Source organism: Mixophyes fleayi, chromosome 7 (assembly GCF_038048845.1).
Source record: "Mixophyes fleayi isolate aMixFle1 chromosome 7, aMixFle1.hap1, whole genome shotgun sequence".
Taxonomy (NCBI): domain Eukaryota; kingdom Metazoa; phylum Chordata; class Amphibia; order Anura; family Limnodynastidae; genus Mixophyes; species Mixophyes fleayi.
The window spans coordinates 107,433,498-107,454,528 of record NC_134408.1 but is presented as its reverse complement, the minus strand read 5'-3'; the positions used below and the strand labels follow the sequence as shown (position 1 = coordinate 107,454,528).

The window sequence follows — 21,031 nt, the reverse complement described above, 5'->3', positions numbered from 1 at the left end:
AGCAATGCAGATACATTTATTATTTGATGAGTTTAATGCAAATTGGAATTGTAAAACAATGATATCATTTGTTGTTATGAAAGCATGTTTCTTTGCAATTCTTAGAACTTTTTGCATGTTCTGTTGGTTTGCTCCAGTTCACACTATATTAAAACATTATGCTATACACACACACACACACACACACACACACACACACACTGCATTGCCAGCAGCAGTATAGGATTACTGCATACCCCACAACTATCCCGCTTAGGTGGGACATTCCCAATTTGAGTGCTTTTCCTCAATCCTGATCTGGATGAAAATGTGGATTATATGTATAAATCTATTCACTGCTGCTTTGCATAGCAGAGCAATGGTGAACGGTTTTATTTATATTCAAGTTAATGATGGGGGCTTCACATGTTTAAGACTAGCTATGTCCCAAAGAGTAACCTTTTATAGACCTGTGCACTTATACTGTACCCAGTAGAAGGAAAAGCTCTGGTTTTGTTCAGTGAAGGACAGTGGTATATGGCACAGAATTGTTTTAGGGCTGGCTACCAAAGCACAGGTACCAAAAGACCAGAGGCCAAATTTCTTTAAAAAAGGCTTTAAGCTCCACATTTGATGGACTTATCCATGTATAGCACCATTCTGGGCCTTTCGCTTATAAACTCTGTTTCGGAAGAAAGGTGACTAAGGACCCCTGATTGTTCTTTCTCCCTTGCCCCCTACCTGATGGGAGCGCCTCTTCTAACAAGCTAATCTCCCATATACTAGCATCTGCTAAATGCCTTATAGCTAATCACTGGAAAAACCCCAATCTTCCTTCTATGCAGGCTCTACAGAACTATATGTGGTACATTGCAAGCATGGAAAGTATTACCCACTATCTCCACGATAAATCACATAAATCTGACCAGATATGGGCCCTGTGGTACCTCCGAGAAAGCCATAGCTGCATATCCACCCCAGCTCTACCCCCCCCCCCCCCGACTCGAGGCCTTAGATCATGGGCCGCCTCCAGATCCTCCAGGCTGTGAGAGGTACACCACCATATATATCTTGCCGGATTTCAATGGCTGCAGACGACCCCCTTTCCCATTTTTGCATAGACCCGCTGCCTGACTCCCAGTGGAACTGCTCTCTGTGCATTTCGTGTCTGTTTCACCCCTGTCCCCTCCATCTCTACCTCCTTCTACTATCTCTGACTTCTCTTTCCCTCCCTGCTCACCCCCCCCCTTCCCTCTTATATAAAACACACAATAGGAGGAAGCACCTTGTATATTTATATTACATTGTTTATTATGTTGGATGTTCTTTTCATGTTGTTTCCTTGTCAAATAAAGAGTTTAAAATAAGGCGTTAATTTATTAATAACTTTATCAAGCAAGATAATCAAACATTTTTCTGTAGTTTCTCAGATTAATTAAAATCTGTCAAAATGTATATATTTCTGAAACGATCACAGTGCAAGAGCACTCAAGTGCTGATTGGATGAAATTGAATTTGTTGTCATGTGCGTATTTGTACAGTGCTACACGAGGATTTGCATGACAAATTGTTTCTGGGATGACATAATAAGAGGTATGATGTGCATGACTTTGGATGCAATGTGAGATATATTTTTTTTCATAGTGTGGGACATTTCAATTATGAGGAAGAGGGGACACTGTTCATACTTAATGACTTTTTACTGTGGAAATGGACCAAATGTACCCCACACCAGAGGTGGCAAAAAACAGTACATTTCCAGCCACTTTCAGCTGTGCCTTTCCAAGTCAATTGCCTTTGAGACCCTCCTACAAAACCACAAAGGATGCCCAGTTGGACCAAAAACATGCTCAATGCATTTTAGTAAGCATGAAGAATATAGCTGTGTTATTATGCACATCAGGCTTAGTGTCTGACATGTTTGATGTGAGTGCTCTGGTGACTGGGTGACTGTTATAATATATTCTGTAATGCTAGATATTTATATGGTACAATATGTACATCTATATCCTTACGACCTAAAACAGAAACATGATTATTTATGACCTTACCAGGTTCTCAGGGCTGTGCAGCTCATGTGTTGTTGAAGCGCAGCGTGTAATTAGAGACTTAAACATGGAGCTCACAATGATTCCCTCCACACCCTGAGATGTAGATTTATTGTCCATTGTGGAAAAATTATTCCCAAACCCAGCTCTGTCTGGAAAGACACGTAGACAGTACATAGCAACTTATTATCCAATTCTTGTAAAGACATTCAAATAAAAATATTGAAACCATTAATCATTTTAACTTTAAGAGGGAGAGACCTACAATATGTTATAACACAGGTCTGCAATCTAATCTTCTCAGTTATGTAATAAAAGGGATACTTTTACTTCCATTTATTCTGTGTTTAGCAATTGCTTACCTGGTCTAGCCTTCAAATAAGAAGACTTTATATAATATGTTTGATATTTAATAAGTATTTTAGTGCATTTGGTGACAGCACCTTATTGTATTAGTGTAATCTTCATGTCCTGATTTTGCAGATAGACAGGGAAAACCTGTAGCCAATTATATCATTGGAATGGTCACAGTAGAGCAAAGTAGTTTATGAGATAAATATCGTGATCCTGTGGGAGACAGTTACCTGACTACGGATGTGATTAAGTAATACGTAGAGAGCTGCAAGAGACAGAGGAATAGAGGCAATCAGGAAGCCAGAGGCTGACAGTTAGATAGTGGAAGGTTCAGGGTACCTCAACAGCACAAAGTATTCATGTGAGGCTCCTGTTACACTGATGCAAAAGAATTGTGGTTTGAACACAGCTCTATATGAAATAAAGGCCATACATCCGAAGAGCCTTCACCTGAGACCTCCAGCTGGCTGCTTCTGATCGGACTTATTCTCTGCTTCATAAAGATAAGACTACGGTTGACTTCTGTGTCATGTGATCTCCTCTGCACAATGTAGGGAGGTCATGCAGCAAACCAGAGGAGGAGGGTCTGAGTGGCATGTTGGGGAGTTTTGGAATACATGTGTATGAGAGTTTGCCGGGGTCATTTTGTGGCAACAGGGGGTCAGAGGCATGTTGGGCTATTTTGGAGCAAATGGGAAGTTTTAGTGGCATGTGGTGGAAATGTGTAGCAAGTGAAGGACATGTGAAGATAATTTGGGAGCAGCACGGTGGCTTAGTGGTTAGCACCTCTGCCTCACAGCACTAGGATCATGAGTTTGATTCACCACCATGGCCTTAGCTGTATGGAGTTTATAAGTTCTCCCCATGTTTGTGTGGATTTCTTCTGGGTGCTTGGGTTTCCTCCCACACTCCACAAACATACTAGTAGGTTAATTGGCTTCTATCAAATTGAACCTAGTCTCTCTCTCTGTCTGTGTATGTGTATATTAGGGAATTTAGACTGTAAGCTCCAATTGGGCAGGGACTGATGTGGGTGAGTGTACATCGTTGTGGAAGAATTAGCGGTGCTAAATAAATAGCTGCTGAGGATAAGTGATTTGGGTAGTGCCAAGGTCATTTCTGTCCATTTTGAAGGTTTGGAGTATACCAGGTTGCCCATCACTGCATTAAAAGGTCAATAGTGCTTTAAATCCTTACTGCATTAATCAAAAAGACTGAAACATTGAGTACTAATACCTATAACTATTTACTTTGTGTTTATTTTTATTTATTTTGTATTTACTGATGTACAATTCCATGCTTACCAAGCAGAAAGAGTGTTCATTGGTATAATGAAACACTGCATTATTTCATTATGTTCATGCATGTATACATCAATGTGACAGAGAATAGATTTTATTAAGCAGTTACACAGTGGTGGATTATAATAAAGGCAATTTTGGTGATAGTCAATGGCCTAGGGCCAGACTTATACTACTTAAACGCAGTTGTGCAATATTGAAAATGAAAAAGTGAGTTTGGGGTAATTACAGTACATTCCAATTAACTTAAAGATATACTTACTATTATTGGAGCATAAAGGCTTACAGTATATATATTCATATGTGATCCAGATATTAAAGAATTATAAGCATTTTAAAAAAAACTATGTGGAGTGAGGGCCATGCTTGAACACCACCCAGAGCTCATTGATATTTTAGTTCCCTCTGCAGATACACTTAAACTGAGTCACTTAGTTAGTGGAATAGAACTATAAAAATATTACTATTACTGTACAATCAACTGATATATTCCCAATCATCCCTTGATCTTACTATCAGTAACTGGCTCCATGCAGAATCCCAGAAGTGCGTGGAGAAAATCCACTACATTATTCAGTGAATCCTTGTTTACATAATCTTTCATTGTTTGTCGGAATTGCACTTTGTCCAATTTATATAGCTTGGTGAGACAGCTTTGCGCCTGCACAAAAAAGATAAAGTGAAAAAAATGCAGTTAGGTATTTCACCACTGGATGGAGGTAAACCCTAATTGACAGATTAAAGGCAGGAGCCAAACATATTGTAAGTCTTGCCAAAGCAATATATAAAGCAACAATGGAAAAACATTAATAAATTACCCTTTTATACTAAATGTTCCACTAGGCACTTACTTTACCATATTATATACCTGGTTCCTTAGACGATCTCCAGAGAGCCCTCGATGTCCCTCTCCACAACCATATGCACAACCCAATGATTTCACCAGTTTAATTAGCATGGTGAGTGCCAGCTTGTGGGTGGTTACTGGTATGTTCTCATCCTAACAACACAGAGGAGAATAGAAAAAATGTAAATATATTGTACAATGTCAAAATGTTTAAGTATAAATATTAAGACTTAAGTCTTATATTCAAATATGTTATATTTTATGATTTGGTCTAATATTAATATATTCTCCAATACATAAAATAAAGGTACAGTAGATAATAAAATGTCTGATATTATGACATTTTCTTTTGTAACTGCACATATATGATTCTTTATTTGACTCCTGCACTAGTGCATAATGTGGACAACTGCTATCACAATATAAAAATAAACATAAATACTGAATATATTGGCACTAATAATCTTAATTATTATTGTTTTGTACAGGAGGTAGTGCTTTTGATTCTCTAGATCAGGCCTGGCCAACCAGTGGCTCTCCATATGTTGCAAACCTAGTCCCAGCATACCTTCCCAGCTATCAACTGACTATATGGCTATATACTGGCAAAGCATGTTGGGGTTTGTAGTTTCACAACACCTGGAGAGCTCCGGTGGCTTAGTGGTTAGCACTTCTGCCTCACAGCACTGGGGTCATGATTTCAATTCCCGACCATGGCCTTATCTATGTGGAGTTTGTATGTTCTCCCCGTGTTTAAGCGGGTTTCCTCCAGGTGCTCCAGTTTTCTCCCACATTCCAAAACGTACTAGTAGGTAACTTGCCTGCTATCAAATTGACCCTAGTGTGTGTGTGTTTGTGTGTGCGTATATTAGGGAAATTAGACTGTAAGCTCCAAAGGGGCATGGACTGATAAGAGTGAATTCTCTGTACAGCGCTGTGGAATTAGTAGCACTATATAGCTGATGATGAAGAGCCACAGGTTGGCCAGGCCGACTCTAGATCTATTAAACATGTATCCACATTCACAATGACCAGTAGTGATGTTACAACTACTGTGTGTGGGCTTATATTCATACTCTAATGCCACTGTATACATTTTGATATGCTCAATAAAACCCGACATCTTTATTATGGCTTCTGTCACCACCAATCATGTTACCTCTAGCACATGCCTCATAATTACCTTTTCAGTGTTTTTCTCATTCTTGTCAAAATATCGATCTCCACCGCTTCCATCATCCCCACCTCCACCTCCTCCTCCTGCTCCTCCACTTGTTCCCTCACTTGAGGGACCTCCAAATCCACAGCTCGATCCTCGGGCAGCCCCCAAAATTTGGAAGTTTCCTTCACTTTGCCTCTTTTCCCCACTAACTGAGGCTGATCCTGACATAGTAGATGATTCATTCTCCTTGTTCTCACTCTTCTTTCTTTTCTTCTCAACACATGGAACCACCCCTAGCTGCAGCAAACAGTCTACAATATTCAGGGCCACATCACAGATACGAGAACTGATGTCGTGGTTCAGAACAAGGTATACTGCCTTAAGAACAACCTATGGTGAACAGAAAACACTGTGTCACCTTTCATCGTACTATCACACATGTTAATTGATGCATTATAGGCAAATCTGCTTTCCAGCAAAACATGTTCTCTTAAGACTAAAATGTTATATGTTTAAAATGTATTAATTTGTAATGCCAGGTAAGCATTCTGCAATTTCCCTGATAATTTGCCCACTGATTGGCATGGTTCAGTTGACATTTATGGGTGATATATCGCGTTACCACACCCAATAAATGAAGGTAGCTCATGTTACATATTATATGCAAATACAGCATTTTTATTTCATTTATTTGATTTATTGTACTATGTGCATCTGCTCAGCTCCCAAATGCTATTTATGCAGAGAAATAGACAGTATTGACAGTAAACTCTCCTTATAATCCCACTTGTATTAACAAAGCATCAAAATTGAATTTCTCAAATAAAACAGCCTGCTTATCTTCTCTGTGTCTATAATTATAGCTAAGTACCAGTTGCCATAGAACCAAAAAAGTATAAGATTGGCATTCCTTGGCTCCTAACGGGAATCCTTCTCCTCTTGGAGACAACCTTGCATACACTACCAGACATCCCTTGGTACTTACTTTACTTGAAGTCACTTAAGTCACAGCAAGACAAGCTATTTAAAATGCACTAAGTTGTGAAAATCACTTTTTGACAGTGCTTGTTTCCTTTTGTGGCCTGGACAAGTTCATGTGTGGCAGAGCATTCTGGGAGTTAAACAAAAGCTGGAAAGCTGACAAGACCCTTACCTAATCTTATTTTATATTGCTGTCAGTAGTTGAAGTGAGGGTGTATACAGTGGTATACCATACCATCATTTCCCCTACTGCCTTCATTGTAAATCTATTAAATTAAATTTAATACCGCCACTTCTAAATGTCCACTTCGACCACTAATTACTGTTGTATATTTCAAACATACAGTATATAATAGCTTTAGAAGAATAAATAGCTACAGCCAGAGTCATTAAGGAGTGTATCAGCCTTTTTTTTGCGTATTGTCTGCACATTAATCCTGCGCATGCCCAGAATCGGACAATACGCCAAGGAACACAGCCACGTCCAAGTGATCTTGGAGCGAAAAGGACACTTACTATACCCTAGATTTCAGGGAGGGAACGGGATGTAGAAGGGGTGCATGTACGTAGGCAATTTACAGTAAGGGCGTTTCCATGCAGCAACATCCAAGTCAGGTTCAAGCGCATGCAGAAGATGGTTTTCTGCTGTACCTCTTGCTCCAGCTACAAGGCTAGTCTAAGTGCTGAATACTAGTGATGACGGGTGAGTATACATGCTAAAATATGTGTTTGCAATCAGGAGCAACTATGAAAATGTATGTCATGTACAGTACACATTAAGAACAGCCTAATAATTGTTTTTCATGAAAAAAAAATTAAAATAAACTTTTTTTTAATTTACATTTTCTCATAAATGTCTATATTATTAACAGGTAACATAATTTGAATAGTTTTTTTTTATATTCTACATAGGTGTTGTATGTATCCTGCAGCGTCTGGTCTAGTAGAGCAGAGTAAACCTACACCCGTAGTCATCACCACTCATATCTTGAGATCCGTTCCCTGTTGACTTCGGGTGTATGGGTATCGGACTTACAGGCGTTCTAAAGCACTGGTGCTATATAAATAAATGTTGGTGATGATGATGATGATGATGACATACCGTGCACTCAGTATGTGTGCCTTAATGACCCAGGCCCCTAATGTTACTATAATATAGTGAGCAAATAGAAACGAAAATCACCATTGGGAATAAGGAGATTATATTAATGCAGATTATAATGCAAATGTTAATTTGGAATCATTTCATATCTTAAAATATTTCATAGTTTATATAGTTTATATGGTTTACAATATCATTCCTTCTAGGGTACAAACAGTAAATAAACACTTACAATAAGTTCTTGTCATCTATGTGCATTTTACCTGTAAATGTAAACAGGTCTATTGCAGGCTTCTCTTACCGATAAATCCAGCATTCCGTTCTTGTGGACAAAGTTGTTGGTGCCGTCTATGTGATCCGTGTCCTCCAGGCTGCTGTAGTTAATGCAGGAATCAGTTAAGCTACGAGGCAGGTTGGCACATGCAAGAGGTTCATGTGGCATCTCGGGGATGGGAACTTGATTGCAGAGCTTCTTCATGTGATCAGCAAAGAAGTCAGCGTAGCCAACATTAAAAGATGCCAGAGTGGTGTTGAATGTGGCCACAGTAATAGTGGAAATTTGGGACCTCACTAAAAAGAGTCAGGGTGACTATGTGACCATCTCTTCTAATCATTATACTTTACACAGCATTCATAAACACTAACACAGACGACATACCTTCTTTAACTGTATTCTCTCCATGACTGTTGGAGTGGTCAGGGAGATCACTTAGCAAGGTATGATGGGAGTGAGAATGCCTTGCACTCAGGCTCTCCATCTCTGTAGCTGTATCAGAGCTCCCGCGCCTTGTGAATTTACCTAGGGTAAAAAAAGGATGCTTACTTATATACAATACCCTACCATAGTCTTCTGATGACTCATATTGCCAGCAGTGCAAGTGCCACATATCAGCCCCATAAAATGCATTACACCTAGCATCTAACACATGTAACTGAGTACAATTATTGCCAGTTGTGTGCTGCCACATGCCTTATGTATTCCGTAAACAAGCCACACCCTCTTTACATCACTAATTTTAAAAATATGTTTCACTGTAAATCCATAACTGAATCAGTGAAGGTAAAACACAGATAGATCTCATATAAATAATGTGCTTAGTTATATATAAATGTAATCTTTTTACATAACCATCAGAATGACATCCACCTCAGCTAATTATTTTCTAAACTGACTTATCAGGAGAGAGGATGGAGCAGCAGTCGTTTCACAATTCCACTCAAACATCCAGTAAAGACCAAAGCACTACCTTGTCTTAATGGGTTAATTATATAAGCTCTAACTCTGCCCTTTTCCAAAATGTCTATTTATAGTAGCTGAAGGATCCTAAATATGCAATATAGTTGCATGTTTTAAAATGTATATTCAAGATTGTACTTGTTATGAAGAACTCAGGACAGGGAAATATCATCTTCAGATAATATAGCCCCTTTTTTTTAGATAGCAGCCATCTTTCTGGAGAGTAGAAATGAACTGTCTCTTGCCCTAGTCCTCTATAAATGTAATACCTTCCACTTCTAAGTTATCAAACTGTAACCAAGAAGGAGGATTTCTTGTGAAAAATGTGTAATCAGTTCAAACACACATCTTTCACATGGCTGCCAAATAACAGCTTACAATACAGAAGCTACTGTTTAGCTACTAAACTCACCTAATATTGTGGTCTGCCAGCCCCCTTTCTCAATAGTGCGCCTGTCCTCTCCAATACCAGAAAAACTCCCAAAGGAAAACGTACTGCGGGTTGGGGATACATCCAAGTGATCCTCATGCAGGAGAAAGGGCATCCCTATCCTGCGTTGCCGTTTCTTCCCATGGTGGTGGTACGGTATGGATCCCTTGCGTTCTCTATCGTCCCTCCGTGTCCTAAGCTGCAAAAATATAAATGAAAGGAGAATTTTTATTATAATGCTACACTTGCATAAGTATTTTTTGGAGGTGAATATTTTTCTCCAAGGTGCACAACAGGTTAATATATATACACCCAATATAAGAAAACAGAATAAATGATGAAGCCGTAAAGAAATAGGTTTAACAGTCTTACTGGAATATCAAGGGTCTGATTCAATAAGGAACGTATATGTTGATACATGCCGTATTTTGTGTAAAATTGCACTGTGCATGCTCAGAAAAGAACTATATGCCAGTGAACACAGGTACATACAATTCATCTTGGAACGCAAATGACACTTACTACTGCCTACGATTTCAAGGGCAGGATGGTGGAGGGAAGGGGCGTATGCATATAGTCAATGTACAATAAGGACAGTTCCGAGGTTTAGCGCATGCACATCCGCCTGATTCATCCTCTGGGCATCTCTCAGCTGTATCACTTGCACCAGTTACAGATCGGGTGTAAGTGCCGAGTGATAGTGATAATGGTCACGTATGTATGCTAGACCATGTGTATGCAATCAGCAGCAACTGTAAAAATGCATTCTGTGTGCAGTACACATTAATAACATAACGATAAATGTATTTCATTGGAAAAATTTTTAAAAACCCACTTTTAAGAATTATTTTTTTTACTTTGATGACTATGGGCCTGATTCATTAAGGAACTTAGGCAAGAATTTTAGTAAGTTTTCTTACTTAAGTCTCCTGGACAAAACCATGTTACAATGCAAGGGGTGCAAATTAGTATTCTGTTTTGCACATAAGTTAAATACTGATTGTTTTTCATGTAGCACACAAATATCAACTTTAAATTTCAGTGTACAAATAAGCTATCAAGTATGTGTGTGCTACATGAAAAAACAGACAGTATTTAACTTATGTTCAAAATAGAAAACTAATTTGCACCCCTTGCATTGCAATAACTGTCCCAAAAAATTAAGTAAGAAAACTTACTCAATTTCTTGCCTAAGTTCCTTAATGAATCAGGCCCTATATTATTAACAGGTGTCAATTTATTTCATAATATTTTTTAAATCTGTGCTGTGTTCTACTGGGACTTTATATTCCAGATATGTATTGTACGTTTCCTGTAGTGTGTTGTGTCTGTTTCAATAAGACAAGTGCTGTATATGCAGAGCGTACCTACACCCGTACCTACACCTGTACCTACACCCATCAAGAGATATTACTTCAGATCCACTTGTAGTTGAATACGGATGTGCATATGCCCGATTTATATGTGTTTAAAAAATAAATGCACAATACGGTTATTTTGCATGCTTTAATGAATCAGGCCTTAAATGTCTACACATAGTAGGAAAACCATAACCATATCTTACCCTCTTAAAAATGTTGATTCCAATATCAGAGGAGAGATCTGGCACGGCAGATCTACGCAGATTGGTCAATGACACCTTGGCATATGGCTCTGCGCCCAAGGACCGGTCTTCTTCATTACACTTGGTCATATCCTTCAAGATGAAAAAGATTTCCATGACAAAATGGTCTAAAATGCTCCCCAAGGTATTGAATTGACTTACATTTTGTTACAAGCATAAGGTTTACAGAATGCATATCTATGCCATATACCTACTAAAATACAGTAGATATAGACAGTGTTCGTATATCTATTTAAACATACTGCAGATTCTCCTATAGATACATAGTATGACTTCCATGTATATGTAATGACATAGATACTTAGTGACTATTTTATTAGGTACACCTTTCTGCTACTGGGGAGGACACCCCATTTTCCCCCCAGAACAAGTTGGTGAAACATCTCTCTGTTCTCAGTTGACATGATGGCATCATGCAATTGCTGCAGATTTATCGGCGGCATATTAATTTTGCTAATCTCCCATTCCAGAACATCCCAAATGTGTTTATTGGGTTGAGATCTGGTGACCGTGTTTGTGGAACCTGCTTGAGAGGACATGTGCTTAGTGACAGAACAGGCCTGGCCAACTTGGGGCTCTTCAGGTGTTGTGAAACTACAAGTCCCAACAAGCATGCCAGCTTTCGTCTGGTTATCTGCTGGCAGAGCATGCTGGTGCTTATAGCTTCTCAACACCTGGAGAGCCACAGCCTGACCAGGCCTACATTAGAAGATGGGTAGTAGCAATAAGGAGATGCACATGGTCAGCAAAAATACTCAGGTAGGCTGTGGCATTTAAAACAATACTCAATTGGTATTAAGGGGCCTAATGTGTGGCAAGAAAACACATTACACCGACACCATTACACCACCACCACCAGCCTGCTCTATTGACAAAAGGCAGGATAATTCCATTGATTCATTTTGTGCATACCAAATATTGACCATCTGCTTGTCATAACAGAAATCAAAATTCATCAGACCAGGCAACATTTTTCCAATCTTTGACTGTCCAGTTTTGGTGAGCCTGTGCCAACTGTAGCCTCAGTATTCTGTTCTTAGCTGACAGGAGTGGAACCCAATGTGGTCTTCCTTTGTAGCCCTTCCGCTTTCCCGTTTGATGCTTGTGTGTTCCTAGATGCTCTTCTGCATACCATGGTTATTTGAGTTACTGTCGCCTTCCTGCCAGCTTGATCCAGTTTGGCAAATCTCCTCTGACCTCTCTCATTAACAAGGTGTTTTCACCCACAGAACTGCTGGTCACTGGCTGTTTTTTTGTTTTGTGCAACATTCTCTGTAATCCCTACAGACTTGTATGTGTGAAAATTCCAGGAGATGGCCAGTCTCTGAGATGCTCAAACCACCCCATCTTGCAACAACAATTATCCACTAGCAAAGTCACTTAGATCATATTTCTTCTCCATTCTGGTGTTTGGTCTGAACAACAACTGAACCTCTTGACCATGTCCGCATGTTTTTATGCATTGAGTTGCTGACACATGCATGGCTGTTAAGATACTTGCATTAACAAGTAGGTCTACCGAATATTATGGCCATTGAGTGTATGTTACTGTTATGGTGAAATTTACTTACATATATAACTAAAATATACCTGATAATAAGATACATACATCAGATATTAATATGTCTGATGAAATGCATCCAGTATATACCTCTCATCTATAGACTACATATCAGTAGATAGAAATAACCTGGCTTTCTCTCTCTCTCTTACCTGAGTTTTATGGGTATTTACAAGGGAAGGAGCAGCTGCCACCATGGAGCTACTGCGAGGTCGTGGAAGAGGGGGCTCCTCAGGCTCAGGAGATTTCTCTGGCTTCTCTTCCAACATGTGCCGAAGACGATGCAGATAGTACATGAGTGACCACTGAGTTCCTTCCTCTGACCAATGGGGCTGCAGGAGGCATCTTAATACAGCCACATCAAAATAGGTGGCGTAACGAGATTTTTGACATGGTGGAATCACTAAAGATGTTCTGAAAAATAATGTGAAACAAGAAAAAAAATGAATGTCTTTTGCAGGCCCCAAAACCAAACTTGTGGTACCTGCAAATATTCAGTGTTACCTTGGAAAGGGGGCTCCTCTTTCTTGTGATGTTTGGGAGGAAGAACAACCATTAAAAGAGTTGGCCCTTTGGCAGCTGGATACAGTAGCTTGGGGAGCGGTGGAGTCTTCTGGCCGAGATACTTCAGACAGCACCTCAAATCCCTGATATTATACAAGAAGAAAATGTATTTGCAAGGTCAGATAGTCTCATATTTTAGCATTGTTAAAATTAGAATAAATGAGCAGCTACAAATAAAAAATATTTTTATTGAATTTTAACTTAAATAAAATCTAATATGAATAGTGAAAGCCAAATTTCAATGTACAGGTGATAACACACTCTCTTGAAATATCAGTTATAAAACTGTACCCCTATATCTTCTTACTAGTCACTGCTAATATGTCCTAGGTATTACCCCCATCTCTTCTTACTAATCACTGCTAATATGTCCTAGGTATTACACCCCATATCTTCCTACTGATCACTGCTAATATGTCCTAGGTATTACCCCCCATATCTTCCTACTAATCACTGCTAATATGTCCTAGGTATTACCCCCCATATCTTCCTACTGATCACTGCTAATATGTCCTAGGTATTACCCCCCATATCTTCCTACTGATCACTGCTAATATGTCCTAGGTATTACCCCCATCTCTTCTTACTAATCACTGCTAATATGTCCTAGGTATTACCCCCCATATCTTCCTACTGATCACTGCTAATATGTCCTAGGTATTACCCCCCATATCTTCCTACTGATCACTGCTAATATGTCCTAGGTATTACCCACCATATCTTCCTACTGATCACTGCTAATATGTCCTAGGTATTACCCCCATCTCTTCTTACTAATCACTGCTAATATGTCCTAGGTATTACCCCCCATATCTTCCTACTGATCACTGCTAATATGTCCTAGGTATTACCCACCATATCTTCCTACTGATCACTGCTAATATGTCCTAGGTATTACCCACCATATCTTCCTACTGATCACTGCTAATATGTCCTAGGTATTACCCCCCATATCTTCTTACTAATCACTGCTAATATGTCCTAGGTATTACCCACCATATCTTCCTACTGATCACTGCTAATATGTCCTAGGTATTACCCCCATCTCTTCTTACTAATCACTGCTAATATGTCCTAGGTATTACCCCCCATATCTTCCTACTGATCACTGCTAATATGTCCTAGGTATTACCCCCCATATCTTCCTACTGATCACTGCTAATATGTCCTAGGTATTACCCACCATATCTTCCTACTGATCACTGCTAATATGTCCTAGGTATTACCCACCATATCTTCCTACTGATCACTGCTAATATGTCCTAGGTATTACCCCCCATATCTTCTTACTAATCACTGCTAATATGTCCTAGGTATTACCCACCATATCTTCCTACTGATCACTGCTAATATGTCCTAGGTATTACCCCCATCTCTTCTTACTAATCACTGCTAATATGTCCTAGGTATTACCCCCCATATCTTCCTACTGATCACTGCTAATATGTCCTAGGTATTACCCCCCATATCTTCCTACTGATCACTGCTAATATGTCCTAGGTATTACCCACCATATCTTCCTACTGATCACTGCTAAAATGTCCTAGGTATTACCCACCATATCTTCCTACTGATCACTGCTAATATGTCCTAGGTATTACCCCCATCTCTTCTTACTAATCACTGCTAATATGTCCTAGGTATTACCCCCCATATCTTCCTACTGATCACTGCTAATATGTCCTAGGTATTACCCACCATATCTTCCTACTGATCACTGCTAATATGTCCTAGGTATTACCCACCATATCTTCCTACTGATCACTGCTAATATGTCCTAGGTATTACCCCCCATATCTTCTTACTAATCACTGCTAATATGTCCTAGGTATTACCCACCATATCTTCCTACTGATCGCTGCTAATATGTCCGAGGTTTTGCCCCCCATATCTTCCTACTAATCACTGCTAATATGTCCTAGGTATTACCCACCATATCTTCCTACTGATCACTGCTAATATGTCCTAGGTATTACCCACCATATCTTCCTACTGATCACTGCTAATATGTCCTAGGTATTACCCCCCATATCTTCTTACTAATCACTGCTAATATGTCCTAGGTATTACCCACCATATCTTCCTACTGATCGCTGCTAATATGTCCGAGGTTTTGCCCCCCATATCTTCTTACTAATCACTGCTAATATGTCCTAGGTATTACCCCCCATATCTTCTTACTAATCACTGCTAATATGTCCTAGGTATTACCCCCCCATATCTTCTTACTAATCACTGCTAAAATGTCCTAGGTATTACCCCCCATATCTTCTTACTATTCACTGCTAATATGTCCTAGGTATTACCCCCCCATCTCTTATTACTAATCACTGCTCATATGTCCTAGGTATTACCCCCCCATCTCTTCTTACTAATCACTGCTAATATGTCCTAGGTATTAACCCCCATATCTTCTTACTAATCACTGATAAAATGTCCTAGGTATTACCCCCCCATATCTTCTTACTAATCACTGCTAATATGTCCTAGGTATTACCCCCCCATCTCTTCTTACTAATCACTGCTAATATGTCCTAGGTATTACCCCCCATCTCTTCTTACTAATCACTGCTAATATGTCCTAGGTATTACCCCCCCATATCTTCTTACTATTCACTGCTAATATGTCCTAGGTATTACCCCCCCATCTCTTATTACTAATCACTGCTAATATGTCCTAGGTATTACCCCCCCATCTCCTTTTACTAATCACTGCTAATATGTCCTAGGTATTAACCCCCGTATCTTCTTACTAATCACTGATAAAATGTCCTAGGTATAACCCCCCCCATATCTTCTTACTAATCACTGCTAATATGTCCTAGGTATTACCCCCCCATCTCTTCTTACTAATCACTGCTAATATGTCCTAGGTATTACCCCCCATCTCTTCTTACTAATCACTGCTAATATGTTCTAGGTATTACCCCCCCATATCTTCTTACTAATCACTGCTATTATGTCCCAGGTATTACCCCCCCCCCCCCATCTCTTCTTACTAATCACTGCTAATATGTTCTAGGTATTACCCCCCCATCTCTTATTACTAATCACTGCTAATATTTTCTAGGTATTACCTCCCATCCCTTCCCACTACTCACTGCTAATATGTCCTAAGTATTATATAAATTAGCTATTATTTTGTAAAATGTGGTAACTAAATGATAACTAGCATCTGGTTTGTTGCTATAGGCAACAACTCCATTTTTTCGAAACCGCCGTTTAGTAAATATACCCCTGAGTGTCATTAATCAGTGACAGGCATTCGTTAACATCACAATTTAATCTAATAAATGTAATAACATCAATTACAATGCTACAAAACTATCTACCTTAGGCCTGCATAACAGTTTATGATAAGTCTTGTCCAAGCAAATATAATATATATATAATACAAGTTGTTGTTTTTTATTTTTTATTTTATATTTGTAAGCTTATGCATTCATTTCTACTTTTCAGTGATGTCATTGGCTCTGTGAGATCTATAATAAATAAAACTTGTAAATTGTACCTGTGTGTGCCCAGTGTACTGCTTTGGAGAATCCACCACTTGGTTCTGACTATTACATGAGCTTCTTTTTGCTAAAATACAGATCAATTGGAAGTTGCAATGTTTGTACAGTCTACTGTGTACATTATTAACATACTGCAGAGTTACGCACATATTTTAATGCAGCACTAACAGAAATGAAAACCTTTATCAAAGCAGTTTATTTAATTTGTATGAATGAGAGAAAATGAAGTCATTATTTATTAGGTAGCTAAGGTCTGGTGAGTGATTCTGTATGGATGGGGTAATATAAAGCACTTAGTCTACACAAGGACTATGAGAAATGTACCTGTGATGATGTTACGAATGGGCTTCACCAGTGCTGTGAACGCAGGAACCTCAGGATGCCTGTGTTCCCACATTGGCTGCCAAATGACCAGTCCACTCGCCAAGCGAAAAGTCAAATCTGATTCCTGGAAGAATACCCTATTCATTAATTATCAGTAATAATGGCATGGCTTAATTAGTTTTTCTCATTAGATAAGATGGTTAATCTAAACCCCTTATAAAAGAAAACAGATGACACTACCAACAACTACTCACTTTAATCCTGTGCACCAGAGGTGCGAACAGAAAGACAAAGAGCTCCACGGTGGCCATAGAATTCTGTAGGAACTTCCTTCGATTGTTCTCGTCTTCCTCATTAGTGTTGCTTTGCCTGGACTGTCCTGGAGAGCCTTGGTTTTCTTGGTGGATAAAAGCACTACTACCTCCACCCCAGCTGGAGCTTCGATCAGTACCAAACCTATCATTAGTGCAATCCTGAGGAGCTTCCAGAAGCATCCAATGAAGAGTGTGAAGCAGCTTAGTTTCTGCAACACCAAGTTTATCCTGATGTCCTGTATGCAAAATAATACTATATCTTTAGAACCTTACAGCAACACCAAAGCACAACAGAGGGAGCTAACTATAAAGTCTAATGTAGGGGTGCACAACTTTTTTGGTCCAAGGGCCACATTGAGAGATGGTACTCATTTGAACATGTGACAATAAAACTTAACTTGCTCAGACATGTATTTACTATAGGAATCCCTCACCACTACCACTATAGTAACACATTCTATTCACCTCTGTGAAACCCTAGCCCCCTCATGCCCTCTGTACTTAATAGTCTCCCAGTCCCCTGTATATCAACACCCCCTCCCCCCTGTAGTGACACCCCCACCCTTCTAGCAACACTTCAGTTGCCTAAGCTTTGTAAAACCTGAATTTGCATGTGGGTGAGTACCAACCTAATTTGTTCCTGTTGGAGAGTAGAGTGGCTGTACAATGTAATACATGGGGCAGGGCAGCTTGGACCAACTCCCATCTGGAGATGCTCTGGATAGCTTCAGAGAGGGCCGGAGAGAGGCCATGTAGTTTGTTCTCAACCAGAACTCTTTCAAATGACTTGTGTACAAAATATGAGAAAATATAAACATTACAATTAACACTGTATATGCACATTATATCATTTATCAGTGTTATAAGTCAAAAGTCAAGGTTTCCATACTTAACTAACACATTTTCCTAGTCTCTACCCTGGTTAAGTGGCTGTATCTCAGCCACCCTCAGCTAAGCCCCCATGCAAGATAGACAAAATAAGTGCAGTCATGAAAATAAAGGAAGGGAAGGGCCCTGTTTGTGACAGATTACAATCTAGTAGGAAAAGGGTACAGCTGAGACAAGAGGAGCAAGTGTAACTTAGAGTGGATAGTTGTGAGGGTGTACCAAAGTGAGTAGTTTAAGTGGGAGTAGAGTAAGCTCTAGTAAAGAGATCAGTTTTCAGAGAGTGTTTAAAAGGCTGTGGGAAGAGACTGAATGAACATGGTAAAGAATTCCGTAGGTGGGTAACAGCACAGGAGAAGTCTTATAGGCAGGAGTAAGAGATGGTTGAGGAAGTGAGGCCAAGTCTGAGGCAGAAGACAGGAGAACGTGAGGGAGAGTATTTTGAGTAGTACATATTATACATTACTTTTACACGTCTCTGATCTAGCATTAGAACTGCTTGCTATGGCTCTATTCTTGCGCCTATCCCATCTCTGCTACTCTCTTCTACTTTCCTAACCTCATTGGCACCAATCTTGTGTCAAGACTTGCAGCACTGAATTAAGTCAATTCATTTGCAGCTTATACATGCAATTCCACATTACAGTAATGCATTTCCAAACTACTTTTTCCCCAGTCAACATTTTAGACTCTCTGAAAGACTGGAACGCTGAATTATAAGGAGTTCTACATTAATTGACCTGTTTGTACATTTCACAATCTCATTGTAAATTCACTGTAAGTATAACAGATTATTGTCAAGAACTGTTAACATGTCAGATATATACTGTATATATATATATATATATATATATATATATATATATATATATATATTGATTTTGTTTTTCAAAATGCAGAGATACAGAAAGCAAATAGGTGGGGATAGTATATCAGCAGGGAAAACATTAGAGAAGGATGCAAAGGAGTAACAGACACATTGTTACAGGTACATTTTGGTACACAGTAAAATATGCATTTTACCCAGCACCACTAAATATTATCTGCAGTACACATAGCCCCTCATTGCTGACACAAAGACATAAATAACACAATATATAAGGTGACATAACAAGAATGACACATACCACACACGATGCTTCATACTGCTTGCCAAGTTTTGGTCTCAAAAATGCACTGCAAAGAATAAAAGGGTCACTTGAGTGTCTTTTTTCACCATGCTATTCAAAGGGAGTGTTGTGGGAACATTAAATTGTACCTATAGGAATTAGTTATTATAGAAATGTGTATAGATGACATGGTTGATGAAAAAATATAACATGGCAAAATTCTTAAACATTTTCTGTAGAAAAATAAATAACAACATGACTATATCATGGCTCTGAAATGGTTGAGAATTCATGATGTTATTGCGATGCATGGTGGCTTCTTTTAGGTAAAGCATCATCTATTGCAGGATCACGACTGTTTCTGCTTAATAAAACACTCACATTATTGCTGCATATCTATTTACCAAATGCAGTAAATGCAATCTATGAGAGTTACTGCAGTTCAATAATGATATAGATTCTACAAAAATATTTCTGTACCCATTATCGCTTGTTATCTATACATTTGTCCAATAAACGACTTTGTGCTATTATCTCCTATTTTAATGCAGGGAAACTGGTTAGGAAAGATATATAACAGAGAGCTTGAAATCAAATTACATATTCCTCTTGACTCTATATATAGATGATGGTTGCATTAGGTGCATATTACATAATGTGTTATGTATTATGTATTTGCAGTTGGGAAACAAGAATGTTTGCTCTGAAACTGAATGGACAGTTGAGGATGAAATGACTAAATATGTTATTTTGTGAGGGAGAACATAATAAAGCTACGGTGCAGTCAACTGGTGGCTAAAAAGATGATGGTTGCATTAGCATATTACATAATGTGTTATGTATTATGTATTTGCAGTTGGGAAACAAGTATGTTTGCTCTGAAACTGAATGGACAGTTGAGGTTGAAATGACTAAATATGTTATATTGTGAAGGACAACATAATAAGGCTACGGTGTAGTCAACTGGTGGCTAAAAATATCAAAATAAATAATAGATGTAAAAGGAAGGGTGAGAGAGCTGAATAGTGGCTGATAGATGAGGAAAACATTCATCAGAAAGACTAGAGTGTTATCAATGGTATAAAAATGTAAGGACGATGAATTCTGGTTATCATTATTTACAATTAAGGGCATAAGGCACAGGAAAGCTGTGGTGATATAGATATAGATATATATATATATATATATATATATATATATATATATATATATATATATATATATATCTGTATGTATATATTTAATATTGAGGATATAATGCTCTGTGGTATGGTGTATGATGAGCTAGGGGAGGGGGAGAAACATTAATTGAGAGATTGATAAAATTACAAGGTTATCCAGTAAATTAGTATTGAGTATGTGATAAAAAAAAAAAAAGACAGGATGATGAGGACGAAGATGGTGAGATGTTCATTAAACTACTAGGTTATGATAAAAAAACATGATGATTGATGACGATGAAGATGGTGCAATCTATAGCAGCAGGCATACATGTACCTAGTTTGTCTCCAAAGAAATATCTGAATTGGGAGCGGGATCCCCCGCAGCCTCTCCTGCTCCTGCCCCTCCGAACACTTCCTCTTCACCATCTTGGAGGCTGCAGGTATCCTCTGTCCCCGCTTCTCCCTGCATGAACGCCGCTGCCTGCTGCTCGGGAAGATGTCCGCTCCTGTGATTTCTGCTTTCAGCACCTC

At 38.8% G+C, this 21,031-nt stretch overlaps 1 protein-coding gene across 28 annotated transcripts in view; it reads right to left on the bottom strand.

Moving 5' to 3' along the window:
- The window catches only part of UNC80 (unc-80 subunit of NALCN channel complex), a 157,723-nt gene extending 136,692 nt beyond the window's left edge, over window positions 1-21,031 (bottom strand). For 22 of the 28 annotated variants that reach the window (XM_075180285.1, XM_075180288.1, XM_075180290.1 and 19 more), the window contains exons 1-16: window positions 20,835-21,031; window positions 19,356-19,404; window positions 17,973-18,129; window positions 17,284-17,579; window positions 17,030-17,153; window positions 16,702-16,772; window positions 13,131-13,273; window positions 12,779-13,040; window positions 11,006-11,137; window positions 9,424-9,640; window positions 8,433-8,573; window positions 8,076-8,344; window positions 5,713-6,081; window positions 4,539-4,682; window positions 4,196-4,343; window positions 2,031-2,179 (exon numbers count right to left, since the gene is read on the bottom strand). In XM_075180285.1, the coding sequence (XP_075036386.1) occupies window positions 2,031-2,179; window positions 4,196-4,343; window positions 4,539-4,682; window positions 5,713-6,081; window positions 8,076-8,344; window positions 8,433-8,573; window positions 9,424-9,640; window positions 11,006-11,137; window positions 12,779-13,040; window positions 13,131-13,273; window positions 16,702-16,772; window positions 17,030-17,153; window positions 17,284-17,579; window positions 17,973-18,129; window positions 19,356-19,404; window positions 20,835-20,926 (2,763 nt within the window). In that variant the 5' untranslated portion in view covers window positions 20,927-21,031. The remainder of the gene's footprint in view (window positions 1-2,030; window positions 2,180-4,195; window positions 4,344-4,538; window positions 4,683-5,712; window positions 6,082-8,075; window positions 8,345-8,432; window positions 8,574-9,423; window positions 9,641-11,005; window positions 11,138-12,778; window positions 13,041-13,130; window positions 13,274-16,701; window positions 16,773-17,029; window positions 17,154-17,283; window positions 17,580-17,972; window positions 18,130-19,355; window positions 19,405-20,834) is intronic. The other 6 variants (XM_075180287.1, XM_075180293.1, XM_075180313.1 and 3 more) reach the window with 3 other exon arrangements.